Below are 22,763 nucleotides of genomic sequence, written 5' to 3'. Positions count from 1 at the left end.
ATATTATGCACATGCTGCAAATACGTAGTGGTGCTTAGAAGGCGGCAACACCTGGAAAAGAAAAGGGAGTCAAACAGCATCAAAGCAACATGAATGGTTAGAGATGTCTTCCTCCTGATTATAGCATGGAGAGGACTACAATGTTCAAACATATTGAAGTTGCTTCTTTTCAATTAGTGAAATTAAAGGCTCTTCAGTCTAATGCAGTCATACTGGAAACATAACTATGACAATCTTGTTTATCTGTTCCCAGGAATCCCGATTAAGGACTGAACAAGCACAAACATCTCTTTGAGATAAAAGCAAAGCTTCAGATTTTTGTAGGAGCTCATCAAAAGTTATAGGTTACTATCCAGATGATTGTATCCTTCCAAAAACATCTGGATTACAAATTCAGCCAGTAGCACTGTTTTCTCTCAATAAATGGTTTCTAATTGGAAAATAAGGATTTAGTCTTTGCTCTCAAGTTGCTCTTACCACGGCATCCAAGTAAGTAAAGTAGGGTTTTATACTCGGTGAGTGTCTGCATGTGTCTGTGTGTAAACTAAATGCAGAGGAGTATCTTTGCTGAATGGTTTGCTCAGCTATGTGCTGGAAACATATGTTGACATCTGAAATGCCCTGTGGAGTCTCTTGGGTCATGGAGCCAACCAATCCCTAGATGGGAAGGATTAAGAGGCTGGGGCGGGGGTGGAGGGGAGCATTGACACCACATTGTTAGCTAGCACCAAGTGAATCATTGCTAATACCACACAGAATGGGTTAGGACATTTCCCTGAAAAGGTGGCTATTTTCTTCATCCTCTCAAAAACTACAGCTGCATTGTCTGAGCTTGTGGTGGGGGGGAGAGGGTGCTCTCCCCCCCAACAAAATGAGAGGTGTGAGTTTTCATTGCTGTAAGAAGACCAACAGTAAAAAACAACTGGAGTGTTCATTGCCCCTGCTGCAGCCAAGTTTTAAACAGGTACAGTGCTTTATAACTTCTCTGCATGGAAATGTTTACAGCTAGAGTGGTTTTTTTTTTTAAAACAATGCTGGGTGTGCAGCATTTTTTGTCTTCCAATATCCCAGGTGGGTGGGTGTGCATATAGGAGAGCAGGCAGACAGTCTCCCTCTTATTTTGCAACAACATAGAAAAATCTCATTAAAGTTCCAGATCTTGCATGGTTTGGGGAGAAACACAAACAATGATGTCTAGCTGGGTGAAATGGAAATTTTAATTCATTTTGCCTCTCTTCAGCTGGCAGCTATGGTTTGTGGAGAAGGGAACGGGGGGAATCCATGTGAAATGGAATGTAAGTGCTGTCTTCCATAGCCAGCACAAAATCGGTGCCACCCCTGGGCTGGAATAGCATTTGGCAAAGTATGGATTTGTTTTCTAAGTTGGTTGTATTTATGTTTATAAAACTTGACACGGTAAGAGTCTTGAGTGCTGCACCAAATTCTAGTGATCATCAGAAGAATTAGAATGAAATTGCAGACGAACCTGCTTTTATATAATTTTAGGCTGTTGAACGTTAAAATTAACCTCTGCTAATTAACCAGCTGTAGCGGTGTCAAAAACTATGAATGAAAGGACTATATTGTGAACAAAAGCAAAGTGTATAACAGTTCTGAAAAAGAAGCAATTTTTGCATAATATATATACTGTGCGCTCTTGTGAAAGAATGTGTACAGTGTGTGTATCTGCATTCCAGATATATTGGCTTTAATATGCCAGGCTTTTAATAAGCAGGGTTTTTTTAAATTCTAAAATTGTATAATAAAGATGATTTCAAAAAAATTGAGATACACATTTATTCAGAACTCAATGTCAAGAAAAACATAATTTTTCATGTAAATTATGCAGGTATGTTTACATTTCCATAGTTCTGCAAGCCTATGATATCCTACTAGGTCCCAGCATGACACACTTGCAATGAACTCCTTGCTTTCTCCTTGATCCGTCTGGCTATATATGTTTCTGGATTGTAGTCTACTTTGAACAATAGTCAGGCTAGAGCTCATCTGCCTGGCGCCTGATTATGTGTCTTCCTGCTGGATTGCCTTCAGGTCTTAGTGTTGTGGTTGCTCTTTTCTTATTATCTTTTCATTAGTCAAAATTAAAGGAAAATTCTGCTAGCTTTAGGAGATCTCTACAAGATCTTACTACCATCCCCCAAACTATTTCTGGTTTAGAAATTATTTTGCAATTCTGCTTTACTTTATGTCTTTGAGTTAGCATGACTATGTGGAATGTGGAAGATATAGGTGTTCAAAGTCACTGTTCACACTTACCCAAAGAAACAAACTTTTATTAGATAACTTAAAATGGGTAGTATACAGGTTGACTTAACATAGCTATAATCTGTGAATGCTGGCTTTCCCTGGAACTAACAATATTCATAATCCTGTCAGGTTGGAAGTTCCTGACAGGTGAAAGTTTCTCCAGGCTAGGACTCTTAGCCTCCTTCAGACCTGTTCTTCCATTTGTACCTCCCAAATCCTCCTGTCCTCGGTTTCTTCCTCCCTCTTGGGAGGAGGTGAACTGCATGGCCACACTTCAGTTGATAATCCTATTACATATAGACGTCTTACATCGCATCTAATTCTGAAACCTTGTTTCTCTTTGTGCTTCCCAAGTTTCTGCTTCTTTAAACAACCCACAACATAACCTTACAATCTGGACACCAAAACCCCAAACTATGACCCATGGAAAGCCTAATCAGACAGCAACATTGACTGTTTATGTCTGAGAGGATTTATGTAGACACTGTGCAAACTGTTCTTTTGTCAGATGGTCTACATGAGTTCCAGTGTCTATAGAAAAACATTTGTATATTGATTCAAATTATGCACCAGTATGTGGAATATTTATGAAAATAAATGGAAACTAGCAGGACCCATCTTGTTAGTTGGATGGCAGCAGGTGGGATGACCTAATAACAGTGCTAAGATGAACTCTGGATATGTGAAACTAAGAGTGTGCTGGAAACTTAATTATGCCAGCCATATACCCAATGTGTGTAAGTCATGTTTTCTAAGAAAGCTTATTGGGCCCAAAGGCATTCATAAAGTTCCTGTGATGCTAGACATGGACACCTCTGGGCATCTCATTTATTTATTTATATTTATTTATATTTATATTTCGAATTTGGTCACTGCCCATCTCACTCAAAGAGCAACTCTGGGTGGTTTACAATAAAAAGTGTTGGGGATACCATCATTTTCATTTTCATATGTTTCCCCCCTAAATATGGAGAGCAACTGCCGTGCATCTTTGACAATTGCCTACTGAAATTCTATAACCAAGTCCAAAAGGTCTTTAGGAAGCTGAAAAAAAAAAGGAATTGGGGGGTTCCTCCTTCCCTAACAGTCAGAGCTTTGTACACAGCTTACCCTAATGTGGATAGGAGTAAATATAATTTCCAAAACAACAGTAGCAAGAACACATTTTTAACAATTCAAATAATCCCCTGAATTTTTTGAGGTAAAATGATCATCCTATGAATGAACCCTAGGACATGGGAAAAAGGAATGGAAGGGCAACTGGTCTCACATATCGGTTTCATTTCTTTCCCACTAACTTCCTCACATTGCTCTAGAGCATGGCTGTCGCTTAAATCTTATAATTTAACTTAACTCTTATAATCTGAGCTTCAGTTCAACATATCCTAAAAACATTCTACATAATTTCTACATAAATTTTCTTCTTTATTTTTAAAAAGTAACTCTATTTTTATCCCAAGCTTCCTCCAAAGAGCTCAGGATGATATATATAATTCAACTCATTAAATTCTAACACCCATACGATGACTATCACCAATGAATTTTTATTTATTATATACATGTTCTACTTTTCTTCCAAGGAGATCAAAGATGGAGATAGGCTGTTCTGCCTGAAAATTTTATTCTGAAAATAAATAATATAAATAAATAAATAAATAAATAAGATAATTAAAATAATCTGGTAACCAGAGTGGATTCCTGGAGCTTGAATCCAATTCTTAAGGTGAATTAGGGAGTTGAACTGAGATATCTGTGCTGTAGGTTCACATTCTACTTCCTGTAGGTCACAGGTTTTGAGCTGTTATAAGAGTGGTGATTGCAGCTTTCAGACTCATGTGTGGGGAAGACAGCGCTAAGGCTGGCTTTGGAGGTATGAAAGGGGTGTCTTCTACATTGTGTTCAAGGAACTTGCCTAGGAATCTTTGCTGCTCCCTAGTCAATGTGCAGTGTATATGTCATTACAGAATATATTGTTCCATGTTGATTCTGTGGAGGAGTCTGACCCTTTTGAGGTGTCTACTTTGTCTGACATCATGTCTTTGCCGATAAAAACACACTTTTTAAGGGACACAACAGCTCTCTCTTTGAACAGCTCATGTCAGTTCTTCACTTCTGTGTAATATCAAAGTTGTTCTGGGATATCTTGCACTGAACATTTCCCTGCAGGCCTGCAGACCACGTGATCTGCAGCCATTGGAAGTATTGACTATCCACATACAATTCTTTCAGTGGCAGTGGGTCCCCAGAGTTTCAGGCAGAGATCTTTCCATTACTATCTTTTGCTTCAAAGTTGTGATTCTAGGAACAGAGCATAGAGCTTTCATTTATATGTATATGTATTTGTATTTGTATATTCATTTATTTTATTTATTCAGCTTGTATACCACTGAATCCTACAGTACGCCTGGTGGTTAACAGTATTATATAGATAGCCTGAAGTTCTATTCTTAGATAAAACGTTCATCATGAACAATCAATAAAACATCCATATATAATCAGATCTGGCAGTTAAACCTAAACAAAACACACTTTAGCCATACAGTGCGCTAACATGCAGTATATGACATTTGGGTAATCTATACATACTCTGTGGACGAACTTGGTTCTGAGCATCTTCCTTAATGAAATCAAGCTGGGGACAATCCCACTGTCTACAAGGCTCTTCCACAGGGCAGGTGCAGCATCTGTCTGAGAAGCAGCATCTGTATGCCTTAGCCCTCATGCTTCGTGGAAAGGCTACAACCATCAGCTTTTCCCAGAATAGCTGTGTTTGTTGGGTTCATTCACTGAAGGTGAATGTGGTGTAGTGGCTAAATGTGCTGGACTAGGACCAGAGTAATAAAGGTTCAAATCCAGCCTCAGCATGAAAGCTCATAGGGTGGCTCTGGGCCAATCACTACTTTCAAGCCTGTTGAACAAGGGTGGTTGTTGTGAGAAGACTGAGTGATGGTTACTATGTATGCTGTGCTGAGTTCTTAGAAACAAGGCAGAATATAAACTGAATGAGAAAAGGCAAAAAAGAAGAAAGAAATCAATAGGTGCTGTAATAATAATAATAATAATAATGTATTTATCAGCTGCACTAAGTGAAAAAATGCGGGTGATGTAAGCTGGGGAAATGCCACAGGTTTTGCAGACTTGTTCCAGAAGATGCTGACTATCTGACAAATCAACGGCCTGCCATAGTCTGTGGCAACTTTTTCTAATGTCATTCTCCTATGACAAGAATAAACAAACTACGTCATCAGAGGTGCTTCTTTCAGAAAGGCCACTTTAAGAAAGAATGCACAGCTGCTCAGTGACAGATGTCCTAAAGGAAAACAACACTTGTTCTTTACAAGGACGCTGGCAAAACCTTGGCAGTAGCCTCTTCTTGCACATTTCCTGTCTATCATGTGTCTCAACCAATTGTTCCGTATCTACCTGGTTAGCATCTCCCATCACAGGTGTACATGCGTGTGTGTTGAAGGAGCAAGAAGAGTGGTTCCGGAACTACTGGTCTTCTAAAAGGTACTTTGTTGTCAGTTCAAAACATTTTTGAAATATTGCTTAATGGAAATCCAAATGGCAAACTCAGGTTAGAGACTCTTTAAGCTCAATCATTATAAATAGCCTTTTTCAAGATATTGACAAATATTGTGGTTTTACAATGCTAAGTTACACTTTTCTCAGCAAAGTGGCTCAGAGGAGTGAGGGGACTGGATTTTGTCCGTGCCATAAGTTAAAAGAATTCCTTCAAGCCAATCCTTGTTAAAAAATGAAAGTGTTTATTAAAAGACAGCTTACCTTTGGTCTTTACTCTTTCTTAAATCCCAAACACTATATATGATCTCTGAACTATGAACAGTGACACACAGTTTATATCAATTGAAGCTATGGCAACAGGAAAAAGTAACTGTATCCAAGCAATCAATCATACACACATACACATGCACGCACACGCACACACACACACACAGAGTTTAAATTATCTTCTCCAAGAGAAATGACATTCTAGAAAATAGTAATGGTTTAAAAATAGGGGCAACAAGAGTATGGGTTTTTTTTAACAAATTGCACTGCTCTTCATTTTTTCCTTCCATTTTTGGCATGCAAAGTTGAAGAATGCCATTATCTGCATTCTTTTTGTAAAAGCTGGAAATGATCCCATTTTACTGATCATGTGGAGCTCTGAAAATGATACCGAGGCTATAAGCAGATTTCCTACAGCTCGTCCTTTACCTTTTATGGTAAACAAGCCACACACCGCACAACGAAGAAGGAGCAGGATTCTGGAACGATATGGCAAACAGTCATCTGCATAGAATCACATCCTCTCCTCTGTATCCAGAGCTGTCTTCACTTTTGTTGTCTAAAAGCAGAATTACACAAAAAGCCTAGAGCTGCCAGCAAGACTCCTATATGTTGCATTTCCCATTCTGTATCAGTAATGTCCCATTCAGCTAGCCATCACAATATGTATATTCCTGAATGGAGCCAGTGGCATGTAAATGCAGAGAAATGCACATCATAACAAAACCAGGATGCAGAGGGCGGTCTAAGCTAGACACTCTTGAAGTGAGGGATAAGGATGCATGAGACTACAGAGAGCTCTGAAGATAGACTGTGAAACTTACCTTACTAAAAGGCTACAGACTGTAAGCCTGAGAACAAAACAGAGTAAAAATGGATATTCTACTTGTAATCTGTAGTAGCATAATTTATTCCACTTCATTTTACTGTAAGTATAGCCTCCTCTTCCTCAGTCATGGTTGTTTTGTTTTGTTTTGTTTTTTCCCACTTTCTGCTTGTAACATTTGGAAGCAGGGATGAAACTGAATTCAGCCACCCTGCCAGCTGCCACATCCACTCCAGCAGCTCTTGGGAATGCCAAGTGGGGGCATGGAGGTTATCATGACAGCTGCACTCTACTGAACAATTCCTTCTAAACATCACTGGAAGGTTGAAGATCATGCTTCTTTTGAGGAAGATCACCCTGACAACTGTCACATGTCCTTTGAACATGGGTCCTAAAAATAGCTATTATCTTTCTTGAGCTCTGACCAATTAATCAGTTAAGTTGCTACCTGCAAACAGATTAATGCAGGTTTTTTCAATCTTGGCAAGTTTAAGATGTGTGGGAAACTTTTAAGATGCTGGCTGGGGAATTCTGGGAGTTGATGTCCAAATATCTTAAAGTTGCCAAGGTTGGAAAACCCTGCATTAATGTATAATGAGGCTACATTCTCTATGTCATGCTGAGCAGTTTAAGTTGCTATCTGCAAATAGGTTCTATGCCTGAGATGAAACCTCTGTTTGTACAGATTTATGGTAGGAATCATAAATATTTACTACATTTATATGCCATCTTTTCCCCCCAAAAAGTCCTCCCACCCTTCACTTGACAATAATTATGTGACAATGGAGAGGATGAAAGTTTGTGAGTGACTCAAGTTGCAGGCCTATGTAGGAATCTCTGCCTGACTCTGTTCAGTCTACTTGAAGGTGATAAGAAGGAGGCACTACCACAACAAAGGAGGATGCAGTGGTAGGGCTCAGCTGGTGATGAAGCAGCAAGGATGGTGTCTAGAGAGCAGGAAGCAATGAAGAGGAAGGGATCAACTGGCAGAAAGGCCATGTGGTCTTAAGGAGGCCAGGTGGCTGGGGACAGGTAGCATGCAGTAGGAAGACAATAAGTGTAAATTATTGTTGTTGTTGTTGTTATTTCACGAATAACCTGGCCCCATGCCATATAGGGCTTTAAAGGTGACAAGTAGCAGCTCACGTAGCAGCAGTGTTATGTGGGTATATATTGGTGCACCCTTTACTGCACATGCTGCTGCATTCTGGGCCAGCTGAAGTTTCTGAACGCTCTTCAAAGGCAGGCCCATGTAGCTTACAACATGCTTGCTGCAGGCACTTGTTGTAAGAAGACCTTGACTATTTCAGTATTATCTTCTATACCGTTTGGAGACCATCTAGGTTCTGTTTGGGGGGTTGGGTTTGTTTTTTGTTTTTTGAAATTTAAGGACTTGGTTGGATGTTTGTATCAGTGTGCTGTTTTTAGAAGTCCTGTTTTTAGAGCCTTAAATGGGAGCTATGAATTAAAATCAACTTAGGGGCTTCATCTATTTATCACATCTCACTGTAACAGTACTGTGTTGAAGCCCTACACTAAGACCATGTTCTTCTGCTCCCCTTAACTAAAAGTAGATGTTAGGACTTAATGAGGTTCATGTATTTAATAGTTGAATCTACATAACAATTTGTTTAAACCATTATTTGAAACTATTAATACAATTTCCTAGTATTTGATTCCCCCCCCCTTCTGACATATGCCTATATTCATCGTATGTTGTTGTTGTTAGTTGCTGTTACGACTCATGGTGACCCTATGTATAGCAGAGTGAAATGCTGTTTGGTCTTGCGCCATATGCCTGACTGTTCCAATGTTTGCATCCGTTGTTGCTGTAACCGTATCAATCCATCACATTGAAGGTCTTCCTCTTTTCCGCTGGCCCTCGACTTCACCAAACATGATGTCCACCTTTGTTTTTAAACTGACATCTTTACTTCTGAAAACTTTAGATAGGTCTTTGATGGCAGATAAGATTAAATGGATTCCTGAGGCAATATTGTTTTAATTATTTGTATTTAGCCAGAAATTTAACATTTTCCAGAAGCTTGTATATTTTAGTTGGAAGTAAAAAATAGTTATATGGTCTTTTTGATTTACCTTTTTTCCTCTGCAGAGTGTAATGTATCATCTTTATTATAGTAGCAAAGCAATTTTGGAGTAATTGTCTTTATTTTTTCAAAGTAAAGTAAAGAATAGTAATAGTAAAGAATAAAAACAAAATAATATTTTATTTCATAAATATGGAGAATATTGGAATAGAATATATGTACATTCATAGCCAGTTTTCCAATTCAACTTCAGTTCAAAGTTTTACTTGCACAGTTCTGGGGTAAATAACATTATGCAAAGCAGGGCAAAAAAGTAAGAAGTAGCAAACAAGAGAAGTAAAAAACAAGAGACATAAAATCTAGTTTATTCTAACACCACTCACTATGCCTTGTCATATCTTTCTAAGTCTATAAACATTTCTTGCTTCTGTCTCAATGTATGGTTTCATACATTGCCTTCCATTCTTTAAAGTTCTTATCACATTTGAGGATCTCATCAACCCCATCCAGCCATGGCCTCCTTTCTCCCTGTCATCTCAACCAATTCACTCTTCCCCATATATTTGTTCTGTGATATGATCCTCATTTATTGATTCCATATGACGAAATAATCTCAACATGCTTTTTTTACATTTTCCTCACTCATGTTTGTATTCATCACCCATTCATTCTTGATCTTTATCTCTTCTTGTTTTACCATACCATTATCTCATGTTACAGTAGGGGTGTATGGGCTGTACAGGGAGGGGTAGCACCTCTGGTGGTGTTACCAGATGATGTTTGAGGTGTGATCTTATGTTACACATTCCCACTGCATTCAGTTTACTTTTATGTTTTTCCTGACATATTCAGCTCTCACCTCTCTAAAACAAAGTGGGCAAAGGTATACTGTTATACACAGCTATTTCCCGTTCTTTTGATAAACTTTTGTTCATTGCAACAGACCCACTACCTTTGCACATCTTAAAATGTCTTCATCCATTTCCCCATTTTCTAATTCTACTTTAAGAGTGAGGTGTAATCCCCTAGGGACCTTATCTGGCTCAGTAAGTGTGCGGAAAGGAGTACGCCAGGGATGCATTCTTGCCCCCTCCCTCTTTAATCTATACATTTAATCTATACATCAATCTCTCCTTGACTGATCTTCTTCACAATCTGGATTTTCATCCTCCCAATCTAGCACAACGTAAAGTACCAATACTTCTTTATGCTGATGATGCCGTTATTATCTCACAAACCCCAATTGGATTGAAAAGAGCTATAGCAGCAACATTAAATTACTGCATACAAAATAAGTTGGTTCTTAATTTTGATAAATCAAAAATCCTGGCCTTTGCCAAAAGAGCTATTCAATATTCTTGGAGAGTTAAAGGGCATAACCTAGAACAAGTCAATGCATTTAAATATCTGGAAGTGATTATCCACTCGAAAGGCATTTGGAATGCACATTTGAACTATGTGGTGCAATTAGCCCTTAGGTCCTCAAATGCTATCAAACACTTTTTTTACACAGGTGGAGGACAATTAGTCCCTGCAGCCTTAAAACTTTTTGAGGCCAAAACGTTGGCACAAATTCTTTATGGGGCACAAGCAGGAATTTTTTTTTGAAAAAAGCGTCACAAGAAATTGTACAAACAAAATTCCTGCAATCAATTTTAGCTGCACCTGGTGGAACATCAAATGCCCAGCTGAGACTGGAAACAGGAATGCCACAAATTCAGATTAGGGCTTGGAAGATGATGTTAATATTTTGGTTGAAAATTCAATTTTTCCCAGTTGGTTTGACCCCTCTAGTCCTGATTGATAATTTTTCCTCTCCCTGGAAACAGGCAATAGAGCATAAGTTGGCTCTATATGGGCTTTCCCCAATATTTCTACAATCCCTAGGTTATGATCAAGCCAAGCAGGTGGTTATTAACAGAATAAGAGACATGGAATTCCAGTCAGAAGTTAATAGGATACCCCTGCACAGTAGAAATCAGATAAGATGGGGTACATGGGAACCAGCAAACTATCTGACCTTTCCTAAGATCAGAATAGCATTTTTTAGAGCTAGACTCAATATCCTTCCATCAGCACTCCTGCAAGGCAGGTATAATAAAACTCCCTTAGCTGAAAAAATCTGTATATGTGGCATTAAGGAGGTTGAAAACATCTCTCATGTTTTATTATGCTGTAAATATTACAGGGATATAAGATCAATATAGATATTCCCCTTAATAGAAAGATTCCCTGGGAGACCTGATAGTTTTTATGAGAACCATCTTCTTTAGGATTTAAATCCAGCCATCACACATGCAGTAGCTAAATTTTGTGCTGCCGCAATGATAATAAGGCAAAACCGGTTAAAGAAGTAGGGATCTCTGCTTAATTTTCTATTTTTATGAATATTTTGATTAGCTATTTTTTAATGTTGTTTTTTTAAAAATTTCTTGAGGATATACATTTTACAAAATAATATAGATTAATATAACAGATCTATTAATGTTTAGATAAACAAATATGTTATTATTTTACTAGGCTTTTAGAGATTATATGGTAATTGTTTCGATTTATAGTTGTCTATGTATAATCGTATTCACTTGATTTAGTTTGATGCTGTTGATTGTTCTTATTAATTTTATGTTGCTGGTCATTGACCGAATAAACTATCTATCTATCTATCTATCTATCTATCTATCTATCTATCTATCTATCTATCTATCTATCCATCCATCCATCCATCCATCCATCCATCCATCCATCCATCCATCCATCCATCCATTTTCCCATCATTATTAAGCATTATCAAGGTACATAGAAACATGGTTTAGTTTTCCATAATGTATGCATAATTTGAATTCATTCATTCCATTTTTCTCATCAAAGACAATTACTTTATGTTGGTCTTTGAATACCAATATTTCAGATCGATATGTACTGCTGTGTCATATAGTCTACCTTATATTCACTGCAAATCATTCAAGGTTACACTGTCTGCATACAAAACTGTGCTAATTTGTGTTCCCAACTAGCACACTTCTAATTTTGCCACAAGCATTCTTAATATTTTTACCTGTGTTTAAATTAAACAATCTGTGAGGTTTCAGCCCACCTCTGACTCTGAAAACAAAACGTATCCGGAGTCAGAAAGGGAAAACGAAATTTATCAAGAGGGACTTGGAGAAGCTGAACCAGGAAGTGACTCAGCAGAACGGGAGAATTTGCAAACGCGGATTTGTCAAAATCTGGAGGGGGATTTGAATCCACCAATCAGCGCTCGAGACAGGAGACCAGAGAAATGTGTGAAGCAGAAGGCAGCCCAATTGGCTGCAGAAGAGAAAAGACACAGAAAGGAACGTGTTAAAAGGCAAGTGCGTGTTGAGCAAGCTGCCAGAGGCAACTGATCCTTTGAGCTCACAGCAATTGTGGAAGAGTCCTTACCAGAGTCAGAAGCCTTGCCTGTAGCCAGCGTGGAACCAGCACCAGTGTCTTCTGCCACTGTGGGCCCGCCTGCTGCACAAGCCTCTCCACTCGAGCCTCTCCCTGCTGTTCCTGCAGAGCACAGTCCTGCGTCCAGCTGCAAGCCTCATTGTATCACTCCAGCGCATTCCAGGTGTGCTCCCAGATTCAAGCCTTGCCTAGACTCTCCAGTCCAGTCCAGTCTTGCTACCAGTCTGCAGCCTTGCCTAGACTCTCCAGTCCAATCCAGCTTTGCTTCCAGTCTGCAGCCTTGCCTAGATTCTCCAGTCCAGTCCAGTCCAGTCCAGTCTTGCTTCCTCACTTCTGCCAAAACAACCTATGTTTTGATACTGTGGTACTATCTCAGCAGCCAGTATGCAAATAAAAGTAATATTTGTGTACAGGGAGAGAGCATTTTTTGTGCTGCCTGGGCTTTCAGTGTTCTGTCTACCCTTGCTGAAGTTGTGTGACTGATTTTCTGGCAAATATAGCTAAGATGAAATGTCCATGCTGTTTGCAGTGAAATCAGTGCTGTACTGTTTTGGGCAGGACACGAATAGAAAAACATTGATGATTTCAAGGCATTTGTGCATAGTTCCCCTCCTCAGAAATGCTCCATCATATAGTAGTCAGGCTGACAGTGTTCACTGATGTCAATGGAATTCAAAGTCTATTTGGGGAGGGGGGCTTTGAGTGGTCCTTGTGTTGGAGATGGAAAAGTTAATGTTGCCCTCCCAAGCAGTGACTCTCTGTCAAAATGCTGCTTGAAAAATTAATGGCTGCGTAGGAGGACAACCCCTCAGAAAATGTGATTTTCTCCACATCTCAACTTTCAGAGCTCCAGGCTGCCTGCACAGGGACTCTCCTTCATTTTATCCCAACAGATGCTGGGCTGAGCCTTTTAGACCAGAGGGGTCTCTCGTGAGCTGGATGTTCAGGCTTTACTTAAGTGCCTTTAGGGTGATTGTGACCATGAAAGAAAATCTCCATCTGTAGACAGTTTAACTCTTATGCATTCTGGAGGGGAGCACTGGCACCATCTACCATTATTTTTTCCAAACTGCAAATTACAGTAAACAGTCATTCTTTAAACAGATGCTGTCATTGTCATGTTGCAAATTTAAAAACTCATTAAAAAGTCCTACGTCCTCAACGCCTAGCAAGGGGGCTGATCAAATCTCATTATATTCTTGAGTATTGTCACCCACATGTTACCAATACATAAATCCTAACAATTTATGATATTGCCTGGAACATCTGTATGTCCATGCTTATAAAAAAATGTGAAGATGTATGAGGTTAGACTTGCCTTTGCAAAAGCCAGCCTGATGCTTCCTTGGCAAGACTTGTTCTTTTCATTTCATAAATTTAGTTTTAACTAGAGAAAACTGTCCTATGCAAGAGTTTCATAGCTTAGGGCAGCCTTCTCTAGTGCCCTTGAATTACAACTCCCAGACTCAGAATTTGAGGAGATATAATCCAATTTATGTGAAGGCACTGGGGTGGGGAAAATTAGATCAGAACATAGTGTTTCTCCACAAGTTGCTGTACTTTACAAAGTTGTTGTGAAAATAAATGAGATATGCTCATTATGTCTGAGCAGCTTGTGAGTAAGGGACATACAACTGTGAAAAATAACCTGCATACCTAATTATGACATGAGACAATATTTTTTGCTAAGGTAAAGGTTCCCTAAGGTAAAGATTCTGCTCACCTAGCAGTTCGAAAACATGCCAATGTGAGTAGATCAATAGGTACCGCTTCGGCGGGAAGGTAACGGCGTTCCGAGTCGTCATGCTGGCCACATGACCCGGAAGTGTCTATGACAACGCCGGCTCCAAGGCTTAGAAACGGAGATGAGCACCGCCCCCTAGAGTCGGATTCGACTGGACTTTACGTCAAGGGAAACCTTTACCTTTACCCTAAAGATTCCCAACTTACCAGGTATTCTTCATGCCATCTGAAATGCAGCTAGCCACACTATTCTTGTATTTCCGGAACTCCAAATCTGTTTTACACAACAGTATTACTACTAGGGGTAGACAACCTGATACTTTTCAGTTGTTTTGGCACCCCAAACAACTGGGGTTTGTGTGAGTTGTAGTCTTAAAACCTCTGAAAAATATATGGTTGTTTTGCACAAAAATAAGACCCATTCAATCCAGTGGTATTTCCTTTTGAATGGACTTGTGTTGGATTGTTTAACAAATTTGGTTTTTTATTTGAAAACCTTAAATTTTAAAAAATTATTTGTGAGTAATTTTCCTATTTTAGGGAGGTTGCTATTATTTGCATATGTTAGCCACTTTTCAGGATCATGAGGAATTTTGGTTTTTAAATAATGTAAATTACTTCTGGCTTGGAAGGGTTAACTTCTGTCGCCATCCCCCACTCATTTTCCTCTTGCAGTTCCACTCCAGAAAAAATCAAAACATAATCCCTGCTTTCCCAATCATGTATCTTTTTTCACTTCATTTTGCACACAGGAAAACAGTGAGAGAAGAAAGGGAGTTCAAAAGTTTTCGACATATAAACTGCTTTGGCAGGAAATTTCTCCAGACTTTTTCTGAAATATTTATTTCCAGTGTCACACTTACTCTCTCAAATTTAAGTAACCATTATTTTATTTCTGTTTACTTTGCCATTATCAGCTTGATTAGTACCAGATTGCTGGAGAGTTCTTGACCCCTGCTGAGCCACAAGAGTTTCTCCTTTCTCTTGTTATTTCATCATTACTAGTGATCCATCCCAAATCCCTCCCACCCGGATAGGAAACTCTAAGTCCCTCCGTCTGGAAGTACAGCTCGCAGACACTAATGTTCGTATTACTCTCCCAGCCTTAGAGAAGAGGGGAGGTGTGATCACCAGATGATATGGATAACCAAAGAAGGAAGGTCTTTTCACAAACCAGCAGAAACGGTGACAACTAAATAGTCAAGTGCACACAAGTTATGAGTGTGGCTTGATAGCAACTTTGACAAAAGGAAGGATTCCATTCCTTGTGGCTGCAGGATAGACATGGAGAAATGGAGCTGATAGACCCCACACGGTGAGCCGGATGGAATGAAGCAAAGGCAGCAGGCAGACCAGGAGTCCAGTCAGCAAATGGGCTGCAGGGTGAGTGCGGCTGGCGGAGGAAAGAAATTGTGCACTGTTCCCATGGATCATCAGGGCCTGACAGAAGCCAAAACAAAGGTCATGAGCAAGGTAGGTGGAAGTTCCAACTAGACCTCTCTGCTTCTCTTGCACTCTGTCTGTAAATGCAATTGTATATCATTCATTCTTGATTGCTAGAATATTTCTAGGCAAAGGACTTTGGTTGCTACTAATCAAAAGGCATAATGTAGCTATTGGAAAGGTGAAGGCATGGGGGAAATGGAAAAAGTGACGGGGAGAAATCCCCTTTTTTGTGTGCTTAATTTCAAAATGTTCCTCTTCCCCTGCCCCTCAATTCTTCCATTTTCCAGTTTTCTTACTTGGTTTTTATGAACCTAGTAGCTGTGCTGCCTTTCTCTCCTTAATAGGTATGTGTTTGTGTGTGTAATTCAAAGGATGCAATGCAAAAACACAGAAAACTTATAAATAAGAGTGATATCATGTGAACCCATGGTATAATTGGGGAATGAGGCAAGGTGTTACAGAATAAAGGGCTCATCTGGAAAGCCTCCTAGAATCATAGATATGAAAGCATGAATGCTGGCTGTGCATAAAGGCAGCATCAATGTATTGGTGGTTTTTCCACACATCCTATGCCATCCTATACTCAAGTGAATAAAATTCTTCTGATTCACAAGCAGCCAAGCGCCTCTGAAGGGACAGAGTGAAATGGAGTAAAGGAGTTATCCGAATGGCATCAAGCTCAGTTGCAGCATCATGTGCCGATTCCTGAGTTTCCAAATTCTTCTCTAGACTAGAGGTTAATCAAAGGAGAGGACAGAAGAGGTAAGGGAAGGAGCCACACCTAAAAGGTTTCTGTGGGCCCACTGAAAAAGGTTCCTTGGCATCACAGATGCATATTGCAGAAGGAAGTATCTTTTTGGTTTCTAGTGACTACAGTCCAAACTGATATGACAAGACCTTAAACAAACCCGTTTAATCCTCATTGAGTAACTGGGCAGCATGTTTGTAGATGACCAAGATTTGTGGTATAGTAAAAGTGGGCAAAGAACTATAAAAGAGAGCACAATAGCAGGAGTGGAATTTAGGGAAGTAATTATGTGAAATATTATATGAGCACTTTTATGTAATGATTTTCAAGTGATAAAAACAAATATACTAATAGCAGGGAGATTGCTGAGCCCAACTGGATGGCTGAAAGAATTTTACACAGTTTATTTTAGTAGAGGGTCATTTACAGTTACACTGGGAAATAAGAACAATTAAAAATAACAGAACCACAAGAGCAAAATGGATGGTCTAATTCTCACAAGGAATTCCCAGCCATCTTCACCCTCATCTCCCTCTGGGGTGAGGATCTGGCACTTGTGCACTCAGATGCCCCCATGGTCACAGTGATGTCTCTCTCCCTCCAGCCATCAGCTTCCCGCACAGCCTCTCCAAGGCACTTTCTGCCCCCATGCCTCAAATCTGCACAGGCTGAATCATGGCAACACATCTCTCCAGCTCTCTCTCTCTCTCTGTCTCTCTCTCTCTTTACAGCTCAAACTGGCAGCATTTCCCCCAGCAACTCTGGAGGTTGGTTCCCCCCAGGGCTTTATAACCCCTACACCTATAAACTAAGTTGGGCCAATGCAACTGCTGCCTTCGTCTGCCCCACAACAGACAGGGCAGCTCGTACTGTGTGCCCTTGTGACAGCACAGCTTCATTCCAAGGCCGAACCCAAGCCTCTTCTCCCTGCTTTCTTTTCTTTCTCTCTGCTGACTCATGCCAGCTCAACAGCAGCCCACCTGGCTGCAAAACCCATATGCCACACTGGTGTCAAGAGCACAGGCTATTTCCAGTGCAGGCTATTCTGAATTGAGAGTTTGTAAAACTAGAGCTTTTGGGATCCAACCAAATCTCCCATTGCTGGACAGCAGATCAGCTGGAAGGAACACCTTCTCCTGAAGAGGGCCATGCAATGAATAAGCTTTATTTGTGCGGGTACCTACCTGGTCTTGCATGCTATGTCTGGTGTTTATGCCTATTATTGCCTGTGTTTCTCAGGGGTTGGGGAACTTCTGACTATCCTTTTGGTACAAGTGAGGCGTCCCTTACCTTGTGGTAGTTGAGGTCTGAATCAGTATTTCCTGAATTCCTCATACTGAGATATATTGTATGGTGCCTGCAGCACTTTCAGGACTTTTAACAGAGATGTTTCCAAGAAAGCCATGACTCTCTCCTTATGACCTCCATTAGCAGTGGAATTATAAGGTACTAAAATGTTTTCGGTCTTATTCTAATTTGCATAGGTCTTCGACATAAGTGTCCTGATTTGTCTTCTGTAATCCTGTAGAATTCTCATGACACAGAGTTTCAAATTTGAATTCTAAACTAATTTTTATAGTCCTAAAATTCCCCAGGATGTGGTGAGGAGGCCAGTAAACAACTGATATGCATGTGTGCCCTCATCAGACCATCTAGACAACTTCAACTTCAGCTTCAGCTTCATTTAACTACAGTCAATGACCAGCAAGGTTAAACAAAAAGGGGGGGGGGAGCAATTACCAAATACAGCAAAGACAATATAACAGTTATATAAAACTTAAAATTAAGACTTAAAACCAGAGTAAGGGAGAAATTGAATTAAAATTGAGTAAAACAATATAAAACATAAGATAAAATAGAACTACAATAAAATAAAAAAGATGTAATAATGTCATCATTCCAAGGTTAGGACCTCTTAAGCCTTCACGTCCCATGTCATTGGTTTCTTGAGATTGGTTGCTCTGCTATAGGTTATTCCCCTCTTTGCTGCAATTTTCTCCTCTGTCTGTAAACTCTGAGTCACATTTGCAACAAGGGTTGTGAAATGTTGTGGCTAATTATTGCAGAACAGCTAACCTGGTTATTTTCCAGGGTGAAGAGTGAGCCTTTCTTAAGCCTTAAGCCAGCCTTTCTCTGTCTTCCTTTTATATAACTCCCCCCCTGCAGACAAACTGTCCTTTAGCTTCCAGAGCTCATCCCATTAGGTGTTCTGTTTAGACTATGAGGTGACTAGAAAGTAAAATGGAATTCTTTATTTACAATAGAACTATTTACAATCAATAATTGTCCTTGAATTAATAGTTCAATTCAAGCCCAACCAGGCAAAGGCAGAGAGTTTGGCAAGACAGCAAAGTCAGATTCAGCTGGAGAGCAAGATGATGTGGCTGGACGGAACTTGACTGGGACCTGCGGCAAGGCAGCTAGGCAGGATTCAGCTGGAGGTGGCGGCAAGGAGGCCCAACAGGACTCATCAGGAACTGACGGCAAGGTGACTGAACCAGCCTTGGCTGAAGGACACAGTAAGACTGCAAGGTAAAACTCAGCTATGGATCGCAATGAGGTGATAAGACTAGGCTCAACTGGGCTCCATGATGAGACAACAAGACTGGACTCATCAGGCCCTCATGGCAGGGTGGCAAGACTTGACTCAACTGGGTTTTGTGACAAGGCAGCAGGACTCAACTCAACTGGGCTTCTTGGCTGGGAGGCAAGGCAAGACTCGACTGAGCTTCGATGCAAGGCGGCAGGACTTGACTTGACTGGGCTTCTTGGCAGGACAGCAAGGCGAGGCTCAGCTGGATTGTGTGGCGAGGTGGCAAGGCAAGACTCGGCTGGATTTAGCTGCAAGGTAGCAAGGCAAGATTCGAAAGGCTGGGAAGGCTCTGGTTCCGTAGCGGCTACAGAGCAGGGCTCCGAGGACAGTTCCGACTTTTCTTCTCCTAAGGAAGCTGTTAGCTCAGTAGAACGTTTGTCTCTGGCAACCCAGTCCTTGCGTTGGCTCCTTTTATTTTGTTCCCTTCACCACCGTTTCTCCTCCGGAACCCATCAAGCTTCTTTTTGCTTGGCCCGCTTTTCGGCTCACCTTTCCCTTGCACTGATTGGCGGCTTTGAATCCAGCTCCTGGTTTTGGCCAATCAGCTGCTCAGGACTTTCCCACTCTGCTGAGTCACTCCAAGTTAAGATTTCCCCAATTTGCCTAGCATAGGTTTCAACTTCCCCTTCCTCAGCCTCAGAGTCAGACTCGACCTTTACACTAGGGGAAGCTTCAAAAAGTACATCAACCATACCACTAACTTTATGGCTCAATACTTTTATTGCTGCTGTATGTTTCACAAAGAAGCCTGGATAGTCAGAGAGGTGGAATGAAACATGTGTCAGATTCCTCCGATCAAAGGGTTCACAGAACCCCTTATCGGAGCATCTTCCATCACTTCCTTATCAAGGGGTTAGACTCTCTGTCGCTGGATGGGAGGGGGTGTTAAGTTGGAGTGTGAATTGCATTATTATGGCTACAGATTTATGATGATTCACATCAAGGCCAGTCATTAGAGATACACCAGCAACACCACCTGGATGGGAAGGGGGGTGGCATACTTTCATGGGAGAGGCAAACAAGGGAATGTAGTTTTAAATGTATGTTTTAGCGGGAATTCTCCATTCACAGCTTTACCTCTGTCCTAGTCATTTTGCTTCATTAAACAGTTAAAGGATTCCAGGCTCCTGACTGTCATTGTGTGAATGCTTGAATGGTCTAGTGCTGACAACATGTATGTATGTTTAAAACAAATCCCAGAAAGCAGTCACAAAATATTTCTATATCCTTGCCAGGAAAACAATATGAATGTGTTCATCAAGTCATCAGAAGGCAAGCACAACTCAGAAGCAATTTTATTACATCATAAATCATGGGCATGGCTGGGTGACTTTGGCCCAGTCACTCTCTCTCAGCCCATGACATCAGATCATGGACATGCTGGTTGTCATTCTAATGTTCCACAAGCTTGTTCCACAAGCTTCCCTGGCCACTCTCCCATTTTTATGATAAAAAACCCTGCCCATCTTGGATAACATTATAGCAACTGGAGCCAGTTTCTGTTTCTCATATCTGGTCTATAAAAAAAAACAGATGACCACAAGAGGGCAGCAAAGGGATTCAGAAAATCCAACTCTTTGCTGCCCTCTACTGACTGACTAATTTTTGCAGCCTAGATATTGTGTTTTCTGTACAGTTGTTAGCTGACCAGTATAATTCAGTCTCTTTGAATCTGGCCAAATTTTGTTTTAGGGTTTGGAAAACCTGCTGTAACCAACCATATTGATTATTTAGCTATTGTTACATATTTTATCTTCTTCTATTTTATGTGTTTTAATTTCTACTTTCTTTTAAGTGGAATTTTGGTCATTGACCATAATAAAGGGCTGGCTAACTGATATAGTTGTCCTATATTTGTCAAAGGCACCTACTGAAAGGGTGAAATCCTGTTCTTTTGTCTTGTTCCTATTGTTTTGCGTTTTGTATCAAAAACAAGGATGTTAATGCAGTTCTTTCCCTTGAACATATTTTGTCAATAATCCTGAACTACCTGAGCAACACCATGATTCCCCACTTCCCCCTGTCCCAGCTGCCGAAAGTAAAATAAGATAGGAGTAAGGAATTACAGGAACAGTTTAAATGTAGTGCTGAAAGAATACACCACAGAAAGGAGAAAAGGTTTTCATTATGCTTGAAGAGAAATCTCAGGCTTAAACTCTTTCATGTCAGCATAAACCCCAGGGGGTTGAATGCCTGATTCCATCCAGTCCAGTCTGGTATTTGAGATGTGCTTTGTTGAAAAAGAAATTGAAACCATTTGGCTTTTCCTCTTTGGAAACATTACTGAGTCTACGGATTGTGGCTAGAGCAGTCAGGCTTCCAAAGGGAAGAAAGTCCTAGGTCATGGTGTGAGCCAGAAATATTTTTGTGGCTTTGTTTCCAGAGCATGTGGGAAGACCTACTTTACCTGGAGGTGGTTAGCCTTTGTTCTCAGCCTCAATTTTCACAATCACCACTTTAGAAAGTACCCTGTGAACTGCTGAGCTGCAAAATGGCAGCAGACCTAGAAGTCAAGTTGTCAGCCTTTTTATATATATATGTATGTATGTATGTATGTATATATATATATATATACACACACACACACACACACACACATACATACACACACACACATACATACACATACACATACATAGACACACACATACACACCCATACACACACACACACACACACACACACAGAGTGCCCCAGCTGGATTCAGGAATGGAGTCAGAGTAGAAAATAGTTTTTGGACACATTGCAAGGAGGTGGTAGGTCAGGACATTTCCAGGCAATATCAAAAATAGAGCCAAGGTGGAATCAGAAGTTGCGGTTTTGGAAGGGTTTTATTTTGTTTTGTTTTGTTTTGTTTTATTTATTTTGCTTTTAATTTCCTCCTAGGACTCTGCAGAGGCTGGTTGAGTTGTTCTGATGGTTGGATCCAGGGCTCCAGAACTAGCATATCTTTCTTCCTCCAAGTAGCTTTGGGGATGACCTCTCTGACTTATTCAAGCAGAAGAAAATTTAGAAACAAAGAAAGTTCCTCTCTCACATTATTTGGCATAGGAAAAACAAGCTTTGTTTTGCATGGAAATTTGAATATTAGGAAGGTATAAAATTTGTCCATGCTACACCTGTATTTTTTTTTAAGTGCCAACAACTTTTTGTTTTGCTCTGAGTCAAAATATGATTAAATTTGCAACAAAAAGGATTCCTATCATGCATATTTGTAGTAACTTTCAGGCAGATAGGTTAACTCTGACAGGGAAGGTAAGGAGTGATGTTAAGGAATGATGACATCCCTTTCTGAATTTGGGACACCCAGGGTTAAATATGAGGGGAAGAAAAAAAAATTGGTCTGTTTTCCATAAAAGAAGACAGACTTTAAGCCGCTCCATTGACTAAAACAATTTATACAATTAAAGATTGGGAAACAAGGAACTGGAGCAAATAATCTTCTTTCTATTATGGTAGAGGAATACAGGTGATTCCTTTGATGAAGGAATGCAAGAACACTTAAGAGAAAGTAAATGACAATTGAGACTTGTCTCTGCCCTGCAGAGTATTCTTGGAATTATTACAAACAAATAATAAATGTATTCAAGTTACAGAAAAATGATCAACTGGGTGAGGATATAAGCCCAAACTAATTTATGGATGGTTTGGGGTAGTATATGGTGGGTGTTAGCTGTTACCACACAAGATGCTGGATGCTGGAATATTTACCTTGTGGTCATTGAAACTGCCTGAAAATAGGCTGGGCACTAGAGGCTGCAGTTATGTCCTGGAAATCACAGTGGCAAAGGGTGATGGCTTGCATCTGGAGTGGAGAGATGGGCAGGGGGGAAGTTGCTGGAGGGACTTGCTAAACTGAAGGGGGTG

At 40.2% G+C, this 22,763-nt stretch overlaps 1 protein-coding gene across 6 annotated transcripts in view; it reads left to right on the top strand.

Moving 5' to 3' along the window:
* The first annotated feature begins 736 nt into the window (after positions 1-736).
* The window catches only part of TNS3 (tensin 3), a 244,295-nt gene continuing 222,268 nt past the window's right edge, over positions 737-22,763 (top strand). For all 6 annotated transcript variants that reach the window (XM_063304224.1, XM_063304223.1, XM_063304226.1 and 3 more), the window contains exon 1: positions 737-964. In XM_063304224.1, the coding sequence (XP_063160294.1) occupies positions 872-964 (93 nt within the window). In that variant the 5' untranslated portion in view covers positions 737-871. The remainder of the gene's footprint in view (positions 965-22,763) is intronic.

This window comes from Candoia aspera, chromosome 4 (assembly GCF_035149785.1).
Source record: "Candoia aspera isolate rCanAsp1 chromosome 4, rCanAsp1.hap2, whole genome shotgun sequence".
Taxonomy (NCBI): domain Eukaryota; kingdom Metazoa; phylum Chordata; class Lepidosauria; order Squamata; family Boidae; genus Candoia; species Candoia aspera.
Note: the sequence above shows the minus strand (reverse complement) of the source record. Positions and strands in the feature narration are given on the sequence as shown.